The 17,347-nt window shown below is 55.3% G+C and overlaps 1 protein-coding gene across 2 annotated transcripts; it reads right to left on the reverse strand.

The window, feature by feature from the left end:
• Nucleotides 1-1,108: 1,108 nt before the first annotated feature.
• ASPHD2 (aspartate beta-hydroxylase domain containing 2) lies at nucleotides 1,109-17,029 on the reverse strand. Of its 2 annotated transcripts, none has more exons than XM_067700404.1 (4): nucleotides 16,825-17,029; nucleotides 12,153-13,250; nucleotides 6,850-6,963; nucleotides 1,109-2,228 (listed from the first exon to the last, which is right to left on the reverse strand). In XM_067700404.1, exons 2-4 carry the CDS (start codon nucleotides 13,033-13,035, stop codon nucleotides 2,068-2,070), a joined length of 1,158 nt encoding a protein of 385 aa, XP_067556505.1. In that variant the 5' UTR covers nucleotides 13,036-13,250; nucleotides 16,825-17,029; the 3' UTR covers nucleotides 1,109-2,067. The 2 variants fall into 2 exon arrangements, with proteins under 2 accessions (XP_067556505.1, XP_067556506.1); XM_067700405.1 differs by lacking the exon at nucleotides 1,109-2,228 and adding an exon at nucleotides 4,435-6,253 and having other exon boundaries at nucleotides 16,825-17,023.
• Between the last annotated feature and the right edge of the window lie 318 nt (nucleotides 17,030-17,347).

The raw sequence follows: 17,347 nt of genomic DNA on the forward strand, positions 1-17,347 counted from the left end.
GCTCTTGGTTGCAGTCACCCTCTCCCGAGCGTTGAAGCCCCATGGTGGGCCTTTCTCATGTGTCCGAGACGCTCTGCACACTCCCCCAGTTACTGCGTTCCTCACACCCATCCTGCAGGAAGTGGGGTGCAGCTGCTCCCCGCTGAGTGTGCATCCTCACACCGGACCACAGGCCCTGTGTCGTGGGCCCAGCAGTGGCCCCCAAAGATACCAACCAGGTCCTGCGAGCGTTACGTCGTGTTATCAGGGTGGCGCGGGTGTGATTAAGGATCTTGAGATGCAGGTCATCCGAGGGCCCTCACAAGTGTGCTTGTCAGAGAGGCAGAAGCAGTTGACTCACGGAAGAGAAGAAGTGAGGACGGAGGCAGAGGTTGAGTGATGCGGCCACAAGATGCAGAAGGGGCAAAGGATGGCCTCTACCCCAGAGAGCAGGATTCTGTCAACACACTGACTTAGGCCCAGCGAAACCAATTCTGGACTTTGGCCTCCAGAAGCATGAGCGAACGAGTTCGGTTGTTTTAAGCCACCAGGTTCATAGTAGTTTGTTAGAGCAGCCATGGGAAACTAACGCGCCCACCCTGCAAACTTGATGTGTCTGTCCTTCTGGCCATTCCAAGCCTCTGTCTTTCAACAGTGCGGTGCCACGGAGCGCGGGGGGGAGCAAGGGCTCGCACCGTGAAGGCCCTTGCAAGGTGGCCGCGACACTGGGCGAAGGGGAGCCTTTAAGCAGGGCAGTGACTCAATTTGGTTCCCGTTGGAAATGTCACTGGCTCTCAGATGGGCGAGAAGCAGGGCAGGAGTGGAACCACCAGGAGGCTGCGGCTGTCCAGGTGGGAAGGGTTAGTGGCGCGGAGCAGGGAGGTGACATGACTGAGAGAGATGGGCAGGTTTGGGGACTACTTGGGAGATTGGAAGCGCCTCACTTGGGGCAGATGGAGGGATGTGCCTGCTTTATGATGGGCACTGTCTCCAGACGGAGGAAGCCACGACGGAGAGAGGGAGACCCCTACTAATAAGGGGTCCACGGGGGTGAGCAGGGAACCGACGGCTGACGCTCTCGAACTGCGTGCAACGCTAGCATCTGTTCACCCCCTCCCGCCTTACACACACACACACCCCCTTCACTGTGGACTGTCCTGAGAAAAGAGCAGCGGGAGGGGAAGTACCCTGTCCCCTCCCCCTAGGGAGGGCGGGGTGTAAGATCCACACTCGTCATCGTAGCTCAGGAGAAAAAGGCACGCTGGATCTTTTCTCAGTACATTCATTGAATCTGGGAAGCTTAAGGTGAAGATTCTAAGGGCTTCAAGGCTGAAAAAGGACACTTCCTCTCTGTTTATTTTCAATGTCTGAACTTGAAACCAGCTGTGTTTCTCTGGGGAACAAAACCCAGAGTGCCTTTTGAATCCTGTCAAGCGCCAAGAAGAGGCCATGTCATGAGAGCCTGAGTGCGCTCGGGTCCAAGCTGAGTGCTAGCCCTTTTCTGCCCTGCCCTCCTACTCGGCGGGGCTGAGGGATCCCCGGGAAGGGCGCGGGGCACGGGGACGGTGAGACGAGCCCTCTCCCCACTCCATCTCCCGTGTGCTCAGAGGGTGCGTCCTTGCTCTCCAACCAGCCCCAACTGGTTCCTGGGGCAGTAGGAGCACGCGGCTCTGGTGTGAGACCAGGGTTCAGATCGCAGCTCTACCACTTAGTGCTTTGGAAACTCTCAGTATCTTCTTTAAAATGCAGAGGAAAGGCGATGTAAGTAAAAGTGTGGCACGTCGTGGACCCACAGAAAGTGGGGCTCAGTGTCCTGAGAAGGCAAACAGTGTCCTGTGTGTCCTGAGAAGGCAAACGGCCTCCCCACGGGGGTCCCTCTGCCCGCCGTGGAGAGAGAGGCCTGAACACATGACCGGAGTTCAAAAGCCTGGGGATGCTGAGCCGTGAGCCGGGACACCTGGCTTCTGTTTCCGGCTCGCCCTCCAGCCGGCACCACAGCCTTGTGCTCGCCCACTGCCCCGAGCCTACGTTTTCTCATCTTAAGTGAGCGTAACTGTCCCAGCACCCACCCCCGCGGGGCCACAAGTATTATGGGATAATAATGTATACAATAGAATCTTCCAGAGGGAACAGTGCTGTCTGTACTCGAGGACGCAACACACTCACCTTGAAGCCGGGGTGGCTAACGCGGCGGAAGTGGGAAACATGGGGAAGGGTAGGTGATCCGAAGTTAGGACCAACGTGTGTGCCTGGGAAGGAGGCGGAAAGTCAATTAATCTCTGTGTGTGTTGCCTCCTGCCACCCAATGCTACAGTCTGCTTGAGTATTTTCACTGCCATCTGTCAGCAGCTCTAAAGTATATAGCCTTATTCTCTCCTGTTCCCTGTGTTTACATCTGGTTAGCAAGATTCAGCCAGGGACATACATGTCACGGGGAGGCGGCTGCCAGTAGGGCATCATGGTCCTTAAAAACAGCATTTTGTACTGAGCCTCTGCTTCTCGTATTTACATTTTAAAAACATGTAAGAAGCACTTCCCACCCGCCCACAACTTGCCATAATCTTATCTTATTCAGACCTCACTTTAAGCCTACGAGAGGAAGCATTGGGCACATTTTCGAGATGAAGCTCACAGAGTGGATCTGGACATTTGGTAGCAACAGACAGAAACCACAACTCAGACTTAGGAGTTAAAAGGGAGTTTATTGGCTCACGTACGGAAAAGTCCAGAGGTAGGGCTGGTTCCAGGCAAAGCTATATTAGGACTCAGATGATCTCCACAAGATGAGGGACCTGCTCTCCTCTGTGGGTTTCTCTCTCAGATTTTCTTTACACTGGATCCCCCACTCCCATCCCTCGAAAAGTAGCCTCTCTTTCTCAATGGTCCCAGGAGAGAACTTGGACCATGTGCCCAGCCCTTAGTACCCAGGAGTCTGCAAGGCTCTGATGATTGGTCAGGTGTGGGTCATGTGCCTAGCCCTGCAGCTGGGGTTGGGTCAGGTCCTGGAAATCCAGGGACTGAGAAAGGGGAATGTTACGGTCTTGCAAGAGGCTCGTCAGAGTACTGCTGGAGGAGAGTGTTAAAACAGTGACCATCCCCTAGAGGCCAAGGTTAGGTGGCCTATCCCAGTATCACATAGGGGCACAGCTGAGCCTTGAACCTCCAGCTGGCTGATTTCAAAGGCCTTGCCATTTTTGCTACTCAGGGCATCGACTCTAAGCTCCAGCTACACATTAGAGTCAGCCCAGGAAATGAGTTGAAACAAATACCGGAGACCTGGCCAAAGAACTGAGATGCCTTGGGGGCAGGGTGTGGGCATCAGTATTTCTCAAAAGCTCCCTGGGTGACTGTACTGTGCAGCCAAAGTCCAGAGCCAGTGGGTGAGGACTACCCTTCTCCTCCCCCACCACACGCTGCAGGGCACTACTCAATGCTACAAGGGTGGCTGCTGTCAGCAAAGGAGGGCTCAGAACCCAGACAATCTAGGCGACTTTGGGGGATGATGAGCAGGTGCCTGGGAGACCTGGGAGGTGACCTTGTCAAACTGAGTCACCAATCCGGCCTTGCAGCCGAGGCAGGCTGCCTCTGCGTGGAAGGCAGGGCTTCCCACTCGAAGCTGGGCAGGCATGCTGCCTCCCTTTTCTCACCTTGGGCATCCCCGGCTGCAACGTGTAAATTACTTTAGCAGTTGCCTAGCTGGCAACGCGCGCTTCAGGAGAGTGAGAAATATCGTGGCCCAGGGTGCACGGTGCTCTTCCCTCCCACCTGCTGTGGCAGCCTGGCCAGCTTTGCTATGAAAACACCTGGCAGCCAGGCATCTCCTGGGGCTCCAGGCCACCAGAGCTCCCTGTCCTTCTTCTAACACAAGGGGAAACATTCAAAACAGAGCCACCAAGGGCCCTGCCTCTTTCTCCCCGAGGTTAGACACAGACAGCAGAAAGAAGCCGCAGCTCCCCGGCCGCCTCTACCAGCGACCCGGTGGACTCGTCCATCTCTTCCTCACCCATCCTTCCTCCTCACCTGTTTGTCAGTAACTGCTTAGAACCCCTGCTATGTCAGGAAGGGAACCAACCTCGCTGCTTCACGTGCCAGGCACTGTCTCTACAGTGAAGGAAACTGAGGCTCTCAGAGGCTCCATGACTTGTGCAAGGTGACGTGGGAGCAAGTTCCTGGCACCGAGTCCGGAATCCTCAGCTCTCCTGGAGCACGGCCCTTGTTCTTTGTCCAGAGTGACACCTGCAGCTCCCGAACATTCCATGGATCTGCTCCTTTCCCCCACTCCGCGCCCATTCCTGAGAACTACATCTCGCTTCATTCCCTGTACATGACCACCGTTAGGGGCCCGCCTGTCTCTGTGACACGATCCAGAAACCAAGAGCCTGCAACGAGTGGCCCTCTCGGAGCCTCTGCCCAAGTCCCACGTCACCTCTCCAACAGACCGCTTTACCACTTCACTCTGGTTTTCAGCAAGGTCTTTTATTTACCCTCTGCTCCCCAACCGCGTCACGTGAGCACAGGTAGCCAGGGGCCTGTGTGGGCTGCTGGCTTTGTAAACGTAGAGCAGTCAGTACGTGTAGAAATCATGCACCTCAGGGATTCTTTAACAAGAAACTTAACAAGTAAAAAGACTTCAGGTGTGTTTGACATTTCTGCCCTTTCCTGCATTCTAATCGCTGAAAAACACCTGTGTAGAAATTGTACTCAAATGTAGACACGGTTTCTTTGCACACTTGCTAGTAACTACCTAGTGCGTTTCAGACCGCGTTTACTTCTGACGGTTGCTCCTCCCAGAAGCTGCTGGTTTCCGTTCGGATAGAAACACTGGACCCAGACGGGACAAGCAGTATGTTCCGTACCGCTCCAAGGCTTTACAAACCTGACTCTGCCGTAATACATTATTCAAAAAAGGCATCTCTAGTGTGACTGGAGGAGACTCCTTCACACATCGGCTAACGGGGGGCTGCTTCTAGACTTAGTGCCTCAAACTGGCCACGTCCTTCACAGCAGACCCAGCGCCGCGACCATGGGTCCTTCGGGTATGTAGGTCCCCCCAGTGTCCTCACGTGCACACACTGGCTTAGGTGGCCCTCACCACACCCTTGTGCACTGACAGAGACACAGGGCCGACTCTGCCATGATCTCCGAGCCCAGCGTTTGAACGCTTATGTACAGACAAATGGGAAATCATAGGAAACAGAACTCCAAAGCAAAACAGACACTTCGGGCGGATCTACGATTCCAGTTTTGCCAGAGAAAGGCTTTTCCAGAACGTCACTGGATGAGTGAGGTCTCATCTCACCTCGGCGCCCATCAGCCAGCCTGGGGGTCTGAATGCTCATCACCTTGGACTCCAAACAGCTCAAACGGGGAATTCTCCAGGCCCGGCTTGGCAGTAGGGCTTCTGTAGGCAGTGAGGTAATCGAATCACATGTTCAGCTGCTGAACCGAGGGAGCCCCAGCTTGGCTCTCGAAGACACCAGCCTCAGCTCTGTCGGAAAGCAACGTCTACAGAAAAGCCTCCATTGCCACCAGCCTGATGCTCTTGCCATCAGGGACCCGACTGGGTTCAGGGTGAGGTGAGCAATGGTGAGTCTGCCCTGCCCTGACTGGGCCACCCTGCCGAGGAAGCCAGCAGGGGACAGCTGGGGATGCGGACCGCGGGCTCCCCCGACCTGGGCGTCTGAGGCCCAGGGTGATCGTGACAGCAGCAGAGGCCACGTCCTCCAGCTCTCTGATCTGCAGTGTTTTGTTTTGTTTTTGTTTTTTTCTTTTAAGATGACAGGAAGATTTACGTTATTACATCCAGACAAGTAACCATTTGGCGACCCTATTTCAGAGCACTGACGAAACCAAGTAGCAGCGTGACACAGACAACAGGGACCCCGAGCCTCTGGTCACAGAGCAAAGTAATGCGCTTTTAGGCAGAAAGGAATCGCAGAAGCAAATGATTGGAAGGGAAAAAAAATCTAAGGAAATACAAGCTGAAAATTTCCCACTTTCAATAACCGAAGGAAAGAGGGACCCAACACGACCTAAAAACCAAATCCCAAATGAGAGCATTCTGTCGAGGCATGGAATTGGAACAGGGGCAGGGGCCGGGCCGCACCCCTGTCTGCCCGGGCGGACCGCGGCCACTCTCGGCGACTGCAGCACGACCAATGTTCTCATCGTCCCGGGGCAAAGATGAAATCCAGGGCCTGCCGTTCGGCCGCTGCGACGTTGGGATGCCACAGATCCACCATGAAAACCACCCGTGGGCCGTCCTCCGCCGAACCTGGGGGAGGGCGGCGAGAGAGGAGAGGTTCAAACCGCCCGGAGCCAGGACCCGGGCAGAGCCAGACCCACGCGGTCAGCTTTCGGGCAGGGACCCCTGCTGACCCCGGCACAGATCGCAAGCTCTCCTCCTCTCTGATCAACAACATTATCAGAAGACCCCAGAAGGTTCTGAGCAGAGTGCAGAAAGGAAACGGGCAGAGGGAGGGAAGGGTGAAAACGTGGTGGGTGGAACGCGGAGGACTTTTAGGGCAGGGAGGTTACTCCGTGCGATCCTGTCATGGTGGACGCGTGACATCACACGTTTGTCCAGACCCACGGAGTGTACAACAGTAAGAGTGAACCTTCATGTAAACTACGGACCTGAGTTACTGATGATGTGTCAAAATTGGCGCGGCCATTGTAACCAGCGTACTCCACTGTTACAAGGTGCTAAGAGAGGGGAAATTTATGGGGGTCACGGCAGGGAGCACACTCTGTACTTCCTGCTCAGCTTTTCTGGGAACCAAAAACTGCTTTAAAAAGAAAGTTTAAAGATACATGTAAATATATATATTTATATTTTTAAAGGCGGCCACGGGGCACACAGACACTCACCTTCATGGAACGCGGCGTGCAGGAAAGAATCATCGAAGAGGAGGCAGCGGCCTTCTGCCCAGCACTGGGGCTCCCCGCCCACCACCAGCTCACAGCCACTCGGAGTTTTCAGACCTGGGGGCAAAGCAGAGAAAAGAAAATGAAGGCGGGCAGGGCCAGGGACGCCGGAAGTCGGGAGTGGCAGGCTTTGGAGGAAGCTCTCGACCTCCAAAGCCCCGACCCTGCGCCTTACCCCTCAGGAGCCCCGCTTGGTGGGTGGGTGGAGGCAGTCCGTTAGGACAGATGCAGGCCGTGCACCTGCACCCTCACTGTGCTCCCTGGAGAAACTCATTCCTCTGGTGGCTTAATCTGTTCTGGGCCAGGGACTACTCTGATTAAAGCACGGACCAAGGCTTGCGCTCCACTTGTGAGACTCCTGAAGCCCAGTCGTGGGGCCCCGGAAACCGAGGGAGGCCAGGTTCAGAACCCTGCCTGCCCAATAGGCAAAGGCTGCTTCCGTCGAGATTAAAGACTCGGAGACTCACACAGTGCCCTCCTCTTTAGGGTCCAACGTTAAAATCCACTGTGAGGCCTGAGGATGGCATGTTCACAGTCCAAGTTTCCCCAGCCTCATTCTGGGAAAATGGTGACACCCCTAAAGAAACGCCTGAGCTTTCAGAGGAAACTGACTGCCACCCTCGTAGGAAGCCATATGTTCAAAATGCAGGCGGGGGACCCGAGCTCGGGTATAGAACCCCGGAAAGGGGGGTCTTCTTCAAGCGCTGCCGTGCATGCACTTTCACACCCCCATTTCCAACTCAAGGGTCTGAAGGAACGCTTGGCCCCTGGCACTACCTGGTCATCTGTGAATGAAGGCACCGGCACAGCCACCTAACTGACTCAGAGGAGGCTGGGTAGGCCCTGAGCCGGGAGGAAGTGGGCCCTGCGAGAGGGCCTGGGATCATGGTGTTCTGTCTGTCTTCAGTGACCCACCCTGATAATCACGACCCTGGGCCAGTCAGCATCCCCGCTCTGATTTAATGTCCCTACGACACACATGAAACAGCGTACTCTCAACAGCCTGAGGATTTAACACACCCTCTGAACCAGAAATGGATGGCGCCAGGAGGCACATATGGAGTAAGAACTCAAACAAAGAGGCCACGTGGAGTAATGGGCAGGAGAGAGGACTTCAGGTCAGACGACCACCCTTACGTGCTGGGTGACTCTGAGCAAGTCACTCAACCTCTCTGAGCTATAGCCTCCTCATCTGTAAAGAGAGGCCATGAGCACACTTGCCTTCCAGGCTGTGTGACCACTGTCCTTGCTACCAATCACTGAAGACTTACTGTGAGCAGGTTTGTGTTAAATAAACACTTTACGGACATCACACACTTTCCAGATGGAGCAACTAAGCTTCAGAGAAGTTAAGTGACCTGCTGGAAGTCGCTATTTAGTCCTGTGCGAACTGAGATTTGAACCCAGATCTGTCTGGCTCCATGGAACAGGCTCTTACAACACTGGACAGTAGGATATAAATGCTAGTTGTTACATCGGTAGCAGTGAGGCTAAGTGGTTGTCAACTTCCCTGTAGTTAATATGTTTCAACTATCAATAGTACGTTTCACTGAATCAGCTGACACTGTCAGTTCTGCCTCTGGAACCACGATCTCCCACTACTGTTAACAACTGCTGGGGGAGGTTAGGGCTGTAAAGGAGCTCCGCTCCGCCTGAAAGATTTCCATGCGTGCCCTCACCGCTTGGTTCAGTGGAGAAGGCCTTTAGGGATAGGTGGTTCTCTGCAGGGACAGAACACCCCAGGATTCCAAAAAGAAGCTCCCCTTTTTCTGGGCCACGAAATGATTCATCACCACCCCAATGGTACAACAGAAAAACGGCCTGGCTTGCCGGCTTCCCAGACCCTGCTCACTCGCCTCCGCCTCCCTTCACTGCGCCCCAGCCTTCCAGCGGCACACCATCCCCGCCTACTGCCATAAACCAGCCTGGCTGGCAGATATGATTAACACTCGCCCAAACAGAGCATTCGGGCGGCTACTGGGGACACACAGTCCCCACGCATGGCCTCGGCCAGTCCCATATCCCCAGGCCCCCTCTGGCTTAGGGCTCACTGCTTTGTCCCCAATGCCCATGGACAGAGGCGCAAGACGGGTGGAGAAAGGGCTCTGTCCACCACTTCAGGAGGCTGGCAGCTGGCACTCAGGGTGGGCAAGGCAGACAGGAGCTGACCAGCTTGTATCACCCAGCCGGACGGCCGAGAAATCCAACAATATACTCATGAAAGGAAAATGAGAGCCTAACGGGCTTTTGTAGCGAGAATCTGGATACGCTCACACACTTTCATCCACCCTTCCCTGAGGGTCTGCCACTGGACCGGTATCTGCCTCCTGGCTAACAGCTGCCTCATTAGTTTCAGAGGTTGTTCCCTGGAGCTTCGTGACAGTGGGTGGGGACCTCGCAGCCCCGTACAGGGTGCTGGGTGACGGCTGGGCCGCATGGACGGGTGCTGAGCGATGCCACCTCTAGCGGAAGCTCGGAGCAGGCTCGGCAAACGTGTGCCACCCGGAGGCACTGACGGCTGAAGAGCGGCGGCCGGGACGACGCCCCCAGCCCCCACTCAAGACGGAAGGCGGAAAGGGAGGCTGCGGGGCACTGCAAGGACACAGTTCTGGAACCGCAGGTGCCTCCCCACGTCTGCCAGGTAACTGGCGGAGGTGTGGCCGCTGGCACGTACCAGGCCCTTCCTGCCTCTGACCTCATTCTCCGGACACCCCCTATGTCAACACACGAGGTCACGTGAGTCTCACACCCCTCTCTTTCCTTCCTGGGTGGAAGGACAGAGGAGAGGAGGAAACGGAGCAAACCCAACCCTGGCGCTCACCCTTGCCATGGGGACAGCTCACGCTAGTGGGACGCCTTCCAACACCGCCTGCTGTCCAGGGTGACACGGATGACCCAGTTTTTCCGGTGGCAAGTGACTCTCTGGGCCGGGAGGGGAATGACGGATCATAAAGAGGCCCACGTGGGCACATGTTACACACACACACACACACACACACACGTACACTGCACACATACACAACAGGCATGAACACCTGGGAGGCAGGTCCACCAGCCCTTCCTACTCAACACACCTGCCCGGAATTCTACCACACCCAGCTCAAGTGCCCTTCCCTACACGTCCTTCTGAAGCTTTTAGAAAACTTACAAGGGAAACCTTTAAAAAGAAGAGCATTGCTCCCCGAGGCCCACAGCCTGGCAGGGAGGCCCCCTGCGGTTTGCTCCCACTGAGCTGGTCAAGCTCAGCCCCACCAGCGGGCTCCCCAGCTAGCCCAGATACGGCGCCCCAGCCCCAGGGGGAGCCTCCTGCTTTGCTCCACCCCGGCGGCCCCAGCGGTCCTGCAGGGTCAGACCCCCGTCCCGGAGCAGCCCACAGGCAGCCCGTGTCCCCTGAGCTCAGAGTGCGCCCTGGTGCCTCACACAGAGATTTCATTACAATGATCATCACTAAGACGATCATCTCACTTCTTAGATCAACCAGAGCCCCCTTTAACTGACTGCCCTCTACCTGCCAAGCACTTCACACACAGGACATACTTCTAATCTTCCAAACAGCCCTCCAGGTAGGTGTTACGCCCATTTCAGAGAGGAGAAATTGGAGGCTCAGTTTCAGAGCCTGCCCAGGGTCACCGGCAAACGGGGCTAAGCCGGGATCTGAGTCCAGGTATGTTTGCTTCCAGAGTCTGTGCATTTTCCACTGTTTCCCAGGGGCAGGGACTATGTCTTATGGGTCATTTTTCACACTGCCCAACACAGCGTATGATCATAAAAGCTACTAGCTACCATTTATCGAATGCTGTCGCATGCCAGGAGCCGTGTCAAGCAGCCATGGCAGATATGACTTCATTGAAAGCTCTCAACATTCCTGTGAATAAGTACTATCTCCTCATTTTACAGATGTGGAAACTGAGGCCCGGAGAGACGTGGTTATTTCCCAAAGTCTCACAGCCAGCCACGAAGCCAGGCAACTCCCTCCAGAGCCCCTACCCTGTCCTGCTTTTACTCTTGAAATACTCAAAACGATGTCAATTGCTCGAACCTAGTTCCTTCTGTTTTTTTAAAGCAGTGAAGCCCTCTGTCCAGTCTCCACAGAGAGAGCGGGAGAAGCAGAGGGCTCTGGGCGAAGAGGGGCTGAAGGGCCCGGGGCATCGGGCTCAGGTCCCCCAGGCAGCCCCGAGGCTGCCCTGTGGACCATGGTTATGAACCCCCTTCTCCAGGCTATACTGGGGCTCCTCCGTGCGCCTCTCGTCCCTCCAACACAAAGCTGGGGCGGACTTCCAAAGCGGGACCTTGTTCAGGCTCTCAGCAGCTCCTCTAGTCTGGGATGCTAACCAGTGGTGCCACTGCCCTGGTAACCAATGTTATCATGACTCACTAGGAAGGAGGCACTCTGGAGAACTAACGTCCCTCTTCACCGAGTAGTTTTTGAGCCTGCTTTTATCAAGTACTCACTATCAGGCTCTGCTTGAGCAAATGCCTCACGATGCACATCATCACACCAGAGCCTCGACATAACTCTGTAAAAGATGATCTTTTTATAATACCTCCACTTCCCAAATGAGGAAGCTGAGGCCCAGGGAAGGGGACTGACTTGCCCAAAGTAACACAGCCAGCTCATGGTGGGGTGAGGACGCAAACACAGGCAATCTGACTCCAGACCCTGTTCTCAAAACCACTGCTACACACACTACACGTATTACCAACCTCCCTAGAAGCAGAATAAAATCAACTTCACACAAAGCGTCCCTTCGTCCTTGTTGATTCGGAAGGCACTTGGGTATCTTTCAGCCTCCTGAATCACCCCAATAGCCTCTGGCTCTAGAACTACTCTGTCCAATACAGTAGCCAAGTGTCATATTTTAAAATTTGGATTCAAGTAAAAATTGAGCTCCTTAGTTGCACTGGCCACATTTCAGGCACTCAAGTTACATGCAGCTGGTGGTTCCTGCACTGGACAGCGTAGATGGAGACCATTCCCATCTCGGCAGACAGCTCCTTTGGACGGAGTTTCTGTCACAAATTAGGTTTATACTGACCACACGTTTCTTTTTTGACTCAATTCTCTGCTGCCAACACTGTTCACACGTGACCCATCCATTTTTGATCAGAGTACAGTGAAGCATGAGAAAAAGCCCAATCCTGGCTACTGACTACAACTCGTGGTGTCTGGGCTCCCGGCCGGCAGACGGGCTGGGATGTATTTGCTAGAACAGCGCGTGCCGGGAGGCCCTGTCCCCGCCACGTACCTAAATGGCAGCGGAGGCGGATGTTCGTGGGTCCGTAGTGCTCCGTTATCACGGTGCCGGGGCTCAGCACGGAGATGCACGCGTTCCCAAAAACATTGTTCCCAATACAGGTCCGAAGGCTTCCAAGCAAGCGGTACGTCCGTGGGCACTTCCTGCAGTTCCGGGGGACGCAGACCCCCTGATTGACCAAGTAAAAGGTGACCCACTCCCCACTGGGGGTGCTGTTCATTTTCCAGCCCTGTGGGAGGCTGCAGTTCGAAAACGCTTTGTACAGGGCCTCAAACTCGCACAGGATGGTCTGGAAGTTGCGCTCCAGCAGCTCCACGTCATGCTTCTGTGCATCCCGGGCGAAGTAGGGCGAGGTGGGGAGGTCGGGCAGGAAGAAGACCTCAGGCTTCTGGATGGAGGGCCGGCTGCTGAGGTAGCGGCCCTGCTCGCGGATGCCCTTGTGGATGCGGCCCATGCCGGACCAGGAGTAGCGCTTGGCGTACTCCTGCAGGTTGTGGTAGAGCTTCTGGTTGAGACCCTCACTGTGGCTGCAGCGCACGCACTCGGGGGACTGGCAGTACACGAACCCGTTCTGCAGCCCCGTGGCGTCGGGGCCCTGCATCAGGGCGTTGACCGAGACGTAGGGCCGGGGCTGCTCCCTGCCCACGTGGTAACAGTACCACACGAACAGGACCAGCAGGCAGGCCACGGTGACCGCGGCCGTGGTGTCGCAGTCCCGCACGGACTGCATGCCGGTGGCGATGCAGTCCCTCAGGCCGTCCAGCGACCAGCTCCAGGCCACCAGCCACTCGAGCGACATTTTGGGGGAGCTGTTGGGGATCCGAAGAGAGGTCAGCTGGTCAGTCCTCGGGAGTCCCAAGGGCATGCATACCATGCAGGTCAGCGTAGGGGGTGAGGGGCGGCTGGGGCAGGCGGAGGCATGGCTGCCACGGTTCCTCGGGTCCTGCCAAGGGCGGCATGGAAAGACATCTGTGCCCAGCCCCCCGCTCCCGGCAAAAGTCACTGCGGGTGGGGGCAAAGGAGCGGCTTTAGGTCACGTCGGCAAGTGGGGCTGGTCACCGTGAAATGACTTTTTTAGGCAGTCCAAACCTGAGATGAAAAAAATAATAATAAACCGGCATAAATTTTTACCCCTGGAAAAGTCCTCAAGTGAAACACAAAGCCCCAGCTCGTTTTGTCAGGTCTCTGTTGGAAGGGGACACGCTTCTCAATCCTGTACTTTCTCCTTCCATTTTATCACCACCCCCTTTCCCAAAAGGCCAGTAGTGTTTAATCTGCATCAAGTACTGTTTGATCATTACAGTAGTCCCATCTGTTTTGTGTCATCCTTAGGAGGTGCTGTGATCCCCATTTTATGGATGAGGAAACTGAGGCTCAGAGAGGTCCTATAACTCACCCCAGTTCATGCAGCCGGGGCAGGGACACAGAGCCCATCTCACTTCAAAGCCATATCTATCCATTTTGCTACGCTCTTGCACAGTAGGTATGTAATAAATGCTTATTCTCCTTAAATCTCTGTACCTTTTATTAAAGAGAAATCTGGATTCAAAAGCATCTTACAAATGGTAAAGGAATTTGGAACTGCATATTCTCCGTTTTACTTGCTCTTTTCACAGCACTTCATCATTCTTATTTAACCTCTCTTGCCCTTCTGACATAGGTTGGGCTTAAATCAAGCTGGAAAAGGAAGTGGGCTCCCCGGGGTCACATCTGTGGCAGACACCAGGCATCTTCTGTCTACTCGCTTGGGAGGCTATCTACTGGCCTCACCCATGAGATTATGAAAGTGAAATGATGGATAGAATGAAAATAGAAGCCCTTTCCGGTCTGTCTCCAAAACACACAGAAGTGCTGTGCTTTGCCACGTATCCTGCCGATGGTTTCGGCCAGTGTCCGGCACGCTGATTATCCTAACAACCTAAGAGATGATCGAAGCCCAGCTGTCTCATTGCCTGTGTCTATAGAACCCCGGCCGTGCTTCCCAGGTGAAACTCTCTGTCCATCCTGCTCTAATTGGATGAAAACAGCCAGGTCTATGTTCTACTACATGTGTAATACATTCCCTCACCTCGAGGAGCAGAATAATTCAGAAATTTCGCTTGGTACCATGCTCTCCCTTGTCTCACAGGAACGTGAGAAGGCAACTAATAAAAACAGGAAAGCTGTACCCTCCCCCTTCTCCGGGGACTAAATTTGGCCCCAACATTCTTGCAACGTAGCAGAGAGGTTAAGAACCCAAACTGGGCAGGTCACTCCCCTCTCTAAGTCTCAGTTTGCTCATCTGTTAAGACGGGGTAATGCTCCTCTCATTGGATCAAGGGGAATGATGGGTTGAAAGCACTGATGATCACATCATGGTGACAGTTCAGAATGTGCTAGTGACCGCCGTGACATGTGGATTCCCATCTCTAGTAGCCAGCAAACCACAGGTGGGCCATCAGGGAAAGGTATCTCAGGTCTGAGAATTCCAACAGCCAAAGGTATACTCTTGTTGCCACACATCTCAAGGAATTTTTTTGGGGGGGGGGCGGGTCCCCAGACGTGCAAAAGCTATTAAAATTAAAGGGAAACCTTAGATTGTCCTTAACTCCCTACTTATATCTTCCCAGCTTAGATTGAATAAAGAATCGCTTGACTATAATATTCAGTCAGAAACGCATATGCTGAATATTCACGGACATTTTTATGTTTCTAGGAAAAATACAAGAGTCGGGAGGTTAGAAGCTAAATTTTTTCCTCATAGTTCTCCATGTCTTCACAGATTTGGGAGAAGAGGGAAAGGCTGGGCCCCCTAGATGGAAACAGACCCCCTCCCCCACTCACCCCGGGGCCCTGGTTCTTGACTAGTCCTCCCATAACTGGCAGCTGTTTCCTCTTGAGGAAAAGGAAAGGAAAATCATGATGAAAGGTATTTTGTTTGCAAGCCATCTGCCAAACAGAACCCCAGGATTCTTGAAGTTCAGTGTGAAACTAACATCTGTATGATAACAAGCACTTTTACTAAAAGGATTTCCCCCATCGCTGAGCTGAAGCCCTAATTGGAACTTTGAAAACCCAGTCTCTCAGGAAGAGAGGTTTGTTTTTCTTAAATGTTCTAAGAGTGACATGATGATCATTTAACAAACACCTGTTAAGTTTCAGTTCCCATCAGCCCTGCTTGAAGTTTAAGTCAATCAAAATGAAGACGCGGAGTACCGGGTAGATGACGAGGGAATCTCTCCATTGGACAGTCACACCACTTACCCTCTCCCCAGGGAAGCCTCATTCTGTACAACACCGGCCATGAACGCTCCCTAAGCTGAGCTATAAACAAAAGGCAGAGGATCCTCAGGCCCTGGACCCCAGCTTCAGACCCTGCTCACAAGATCACAAACAGCACTGAGAGCTCAAGTAAGGACTTCTCACATCTGCCACTTACTTTTACCCAAACTACGGTGGCAGGACCCTGAGCCCGGAGGTGGATTAACAAGCTCACAGCTGAAACGTAACACTAAATTAAACCTTTACCTTTACAGGGTGATTGGCAGTTTATCAAGTACTGGTTCAAACATCTGACCCTCATAGACCCCAGCCCTGCAGCTGCGAGGGCATGAATTCCACCCCCCCACTCCCACCCCCCAGCTCTTGTCTCTGTGACCACAGTAACTTCCAGCTTCCTTTACACATCTGTTTCCATTTCTTGTCCTCATCAGGGATGGGGACACCTCATTGCAGTTCTACACTTTAATAATACGCAACTCCAGATCTTCAAAGTCAGCCAGCTCTGGGGAATAGGGTCCGAATTCATGGCCACTTTTTGGTGAGCAAGTCGAATCAAATACAACTTCTGATACAACGAACACATAGGGAGAGAGACACTCGGCTCAAACCTGGCTAATCCAGTTCACATTACCAGTCCGAGAGGCTGCCCAGTGCCAGAGAGCTTCTACTCACTCTCAGGGTACCCTAGAAGCCCCCCAAGGAGCCGGGCAAGGAGTGTGATGCATGCACCCAGGAGCTTGAGAGCTGCCCTGGGGCCAGCCCTCTGCTGCGGGGAACCGGAGACCTCTCCTCCTCACTTTCTTGTCCAGCTTTTTCAGTATCCACCCACTCAGGAGAGTGGGGGAAAAGGGGAGTGCACAGAATAGGTTAATACAGATGGTGACCACCAGGAGGTCGGGGCGGGAGTGGGGGTGGGGTGGGGGGAATGGGACGATGGAAAGGTACTGACAGGAAAAGTGGGCGATTAGGGAAGGAGGCTCATGGAACAGGGGAGGAGGGTCACCACGGGAAATAAGGGAAATGGGTGATGCACAGGGCTGGGGGGGAGGGGATGAGCAACAAGAGAAGGGACCAAGGAGGATGGTGACCGAGAAGGTGATGGTGATGGGGCATGTTAACACGGTGAACAGAGTCGCGAGGGAGCAAGGGGACAAGGAGGGTGATGCCCGGCCCGGGCCGCGTACACTGCCAAGGCGGCGGCGCTCAGCACGTAGCGAGCGCTGGGCGGCGGGGGCCCCTCGTACGGGCCGAGATGCGGGGCGCTGAGCACCCTCCGCGGCCGCGCCGCCGGGCGTGGGGACCGCGGGCCTGCAGCCGCCCGGCCCCCGCCTCCTCCCCCTCTCTCAGGGTCGGTCCCGTTGCGCCGCCGTCCTGCCCCGCAGCCCCCGGAGAAGCCGCTTACCTGCGCCCGAGCGCGCGGGCGGCGGGGGCGGCCGCTGGGGCCGGGGAGACGCCGCCGCCCGAGGGCGCGGACGCTCGGACGCCCCCTGCCCACGCCACGGAGCCACCGCCCCGCTGCTGCCCGGCCCACGCCGCCGGAGCCCGAGCCAGAGCCGAGCCGGTTCCCAGCCGGTGCCGACGCCGCGCTGCGCTCCGCGGGGCCGCGGGGACCACAACTCCCACAATGCCGCGCGCGGCCGGGAGGCTCGAGGAGGGGATGCGGGCGGGGCGGGGCCAGCGCCGGCGGCCTGAGGGGCGGGGCCGAGACCCCCAGCGGCCAGGGGTGCTACTCGCACGCGGGGTGACCCGGGGCCGGGATCGCGCCGCCCGCTCGCGTGGCTTTTGCGGGCGCAGCCGTGGGCCCGAGCGGGGAGACGCACTGCCCGCCCAGTCCCAGGGCGCGCGCAGGCGGGCGGGCGTTGGGTAATTCATGAAGTCCGGCGGGCGTTAATTCACCCGCTCCTGGTTCTGCCTCTGTGCCTCTG

Source organism: Pseudorca crassidens, chromosome 12, assembly GCF_039906515.1.
Source record: "Pseudorca crassidens isolate mPseCra1 chromosome 12, mPseCra1.hap1, whole genome shotgun sequence".
Classification (NCBI taxonomy): Eukaryota; Metazoa; Chordata; class Mammalia; order Artiodactyla; family Delphinidae; genus Pseudorca; species Pseudorca crassidens.

Coding starts and splice junctions, on each gene's coding strand:
- ASPHD2 (XM_067700404.1), bottom strand. CDS start 13,035: ATGGTATGCATGCCCTTGGGACTCCCGAGGACTGACCAGCTGACCTCT. Junction 6,964..12,152: donor CCGCCTCCGCTGCCATTTAG/GTACGTGGCGGG, acceptor CTTTGCCCCCAG/GTCTGAAAACTCCGAGTGGC. Junction 2,229..6,849: donor GCACGCCGCGTTCCATGAAG/GTGAGTGTCTGT, acceptor CCTCCTTCCCAG/GCACACACGTTGGTCCTAAC.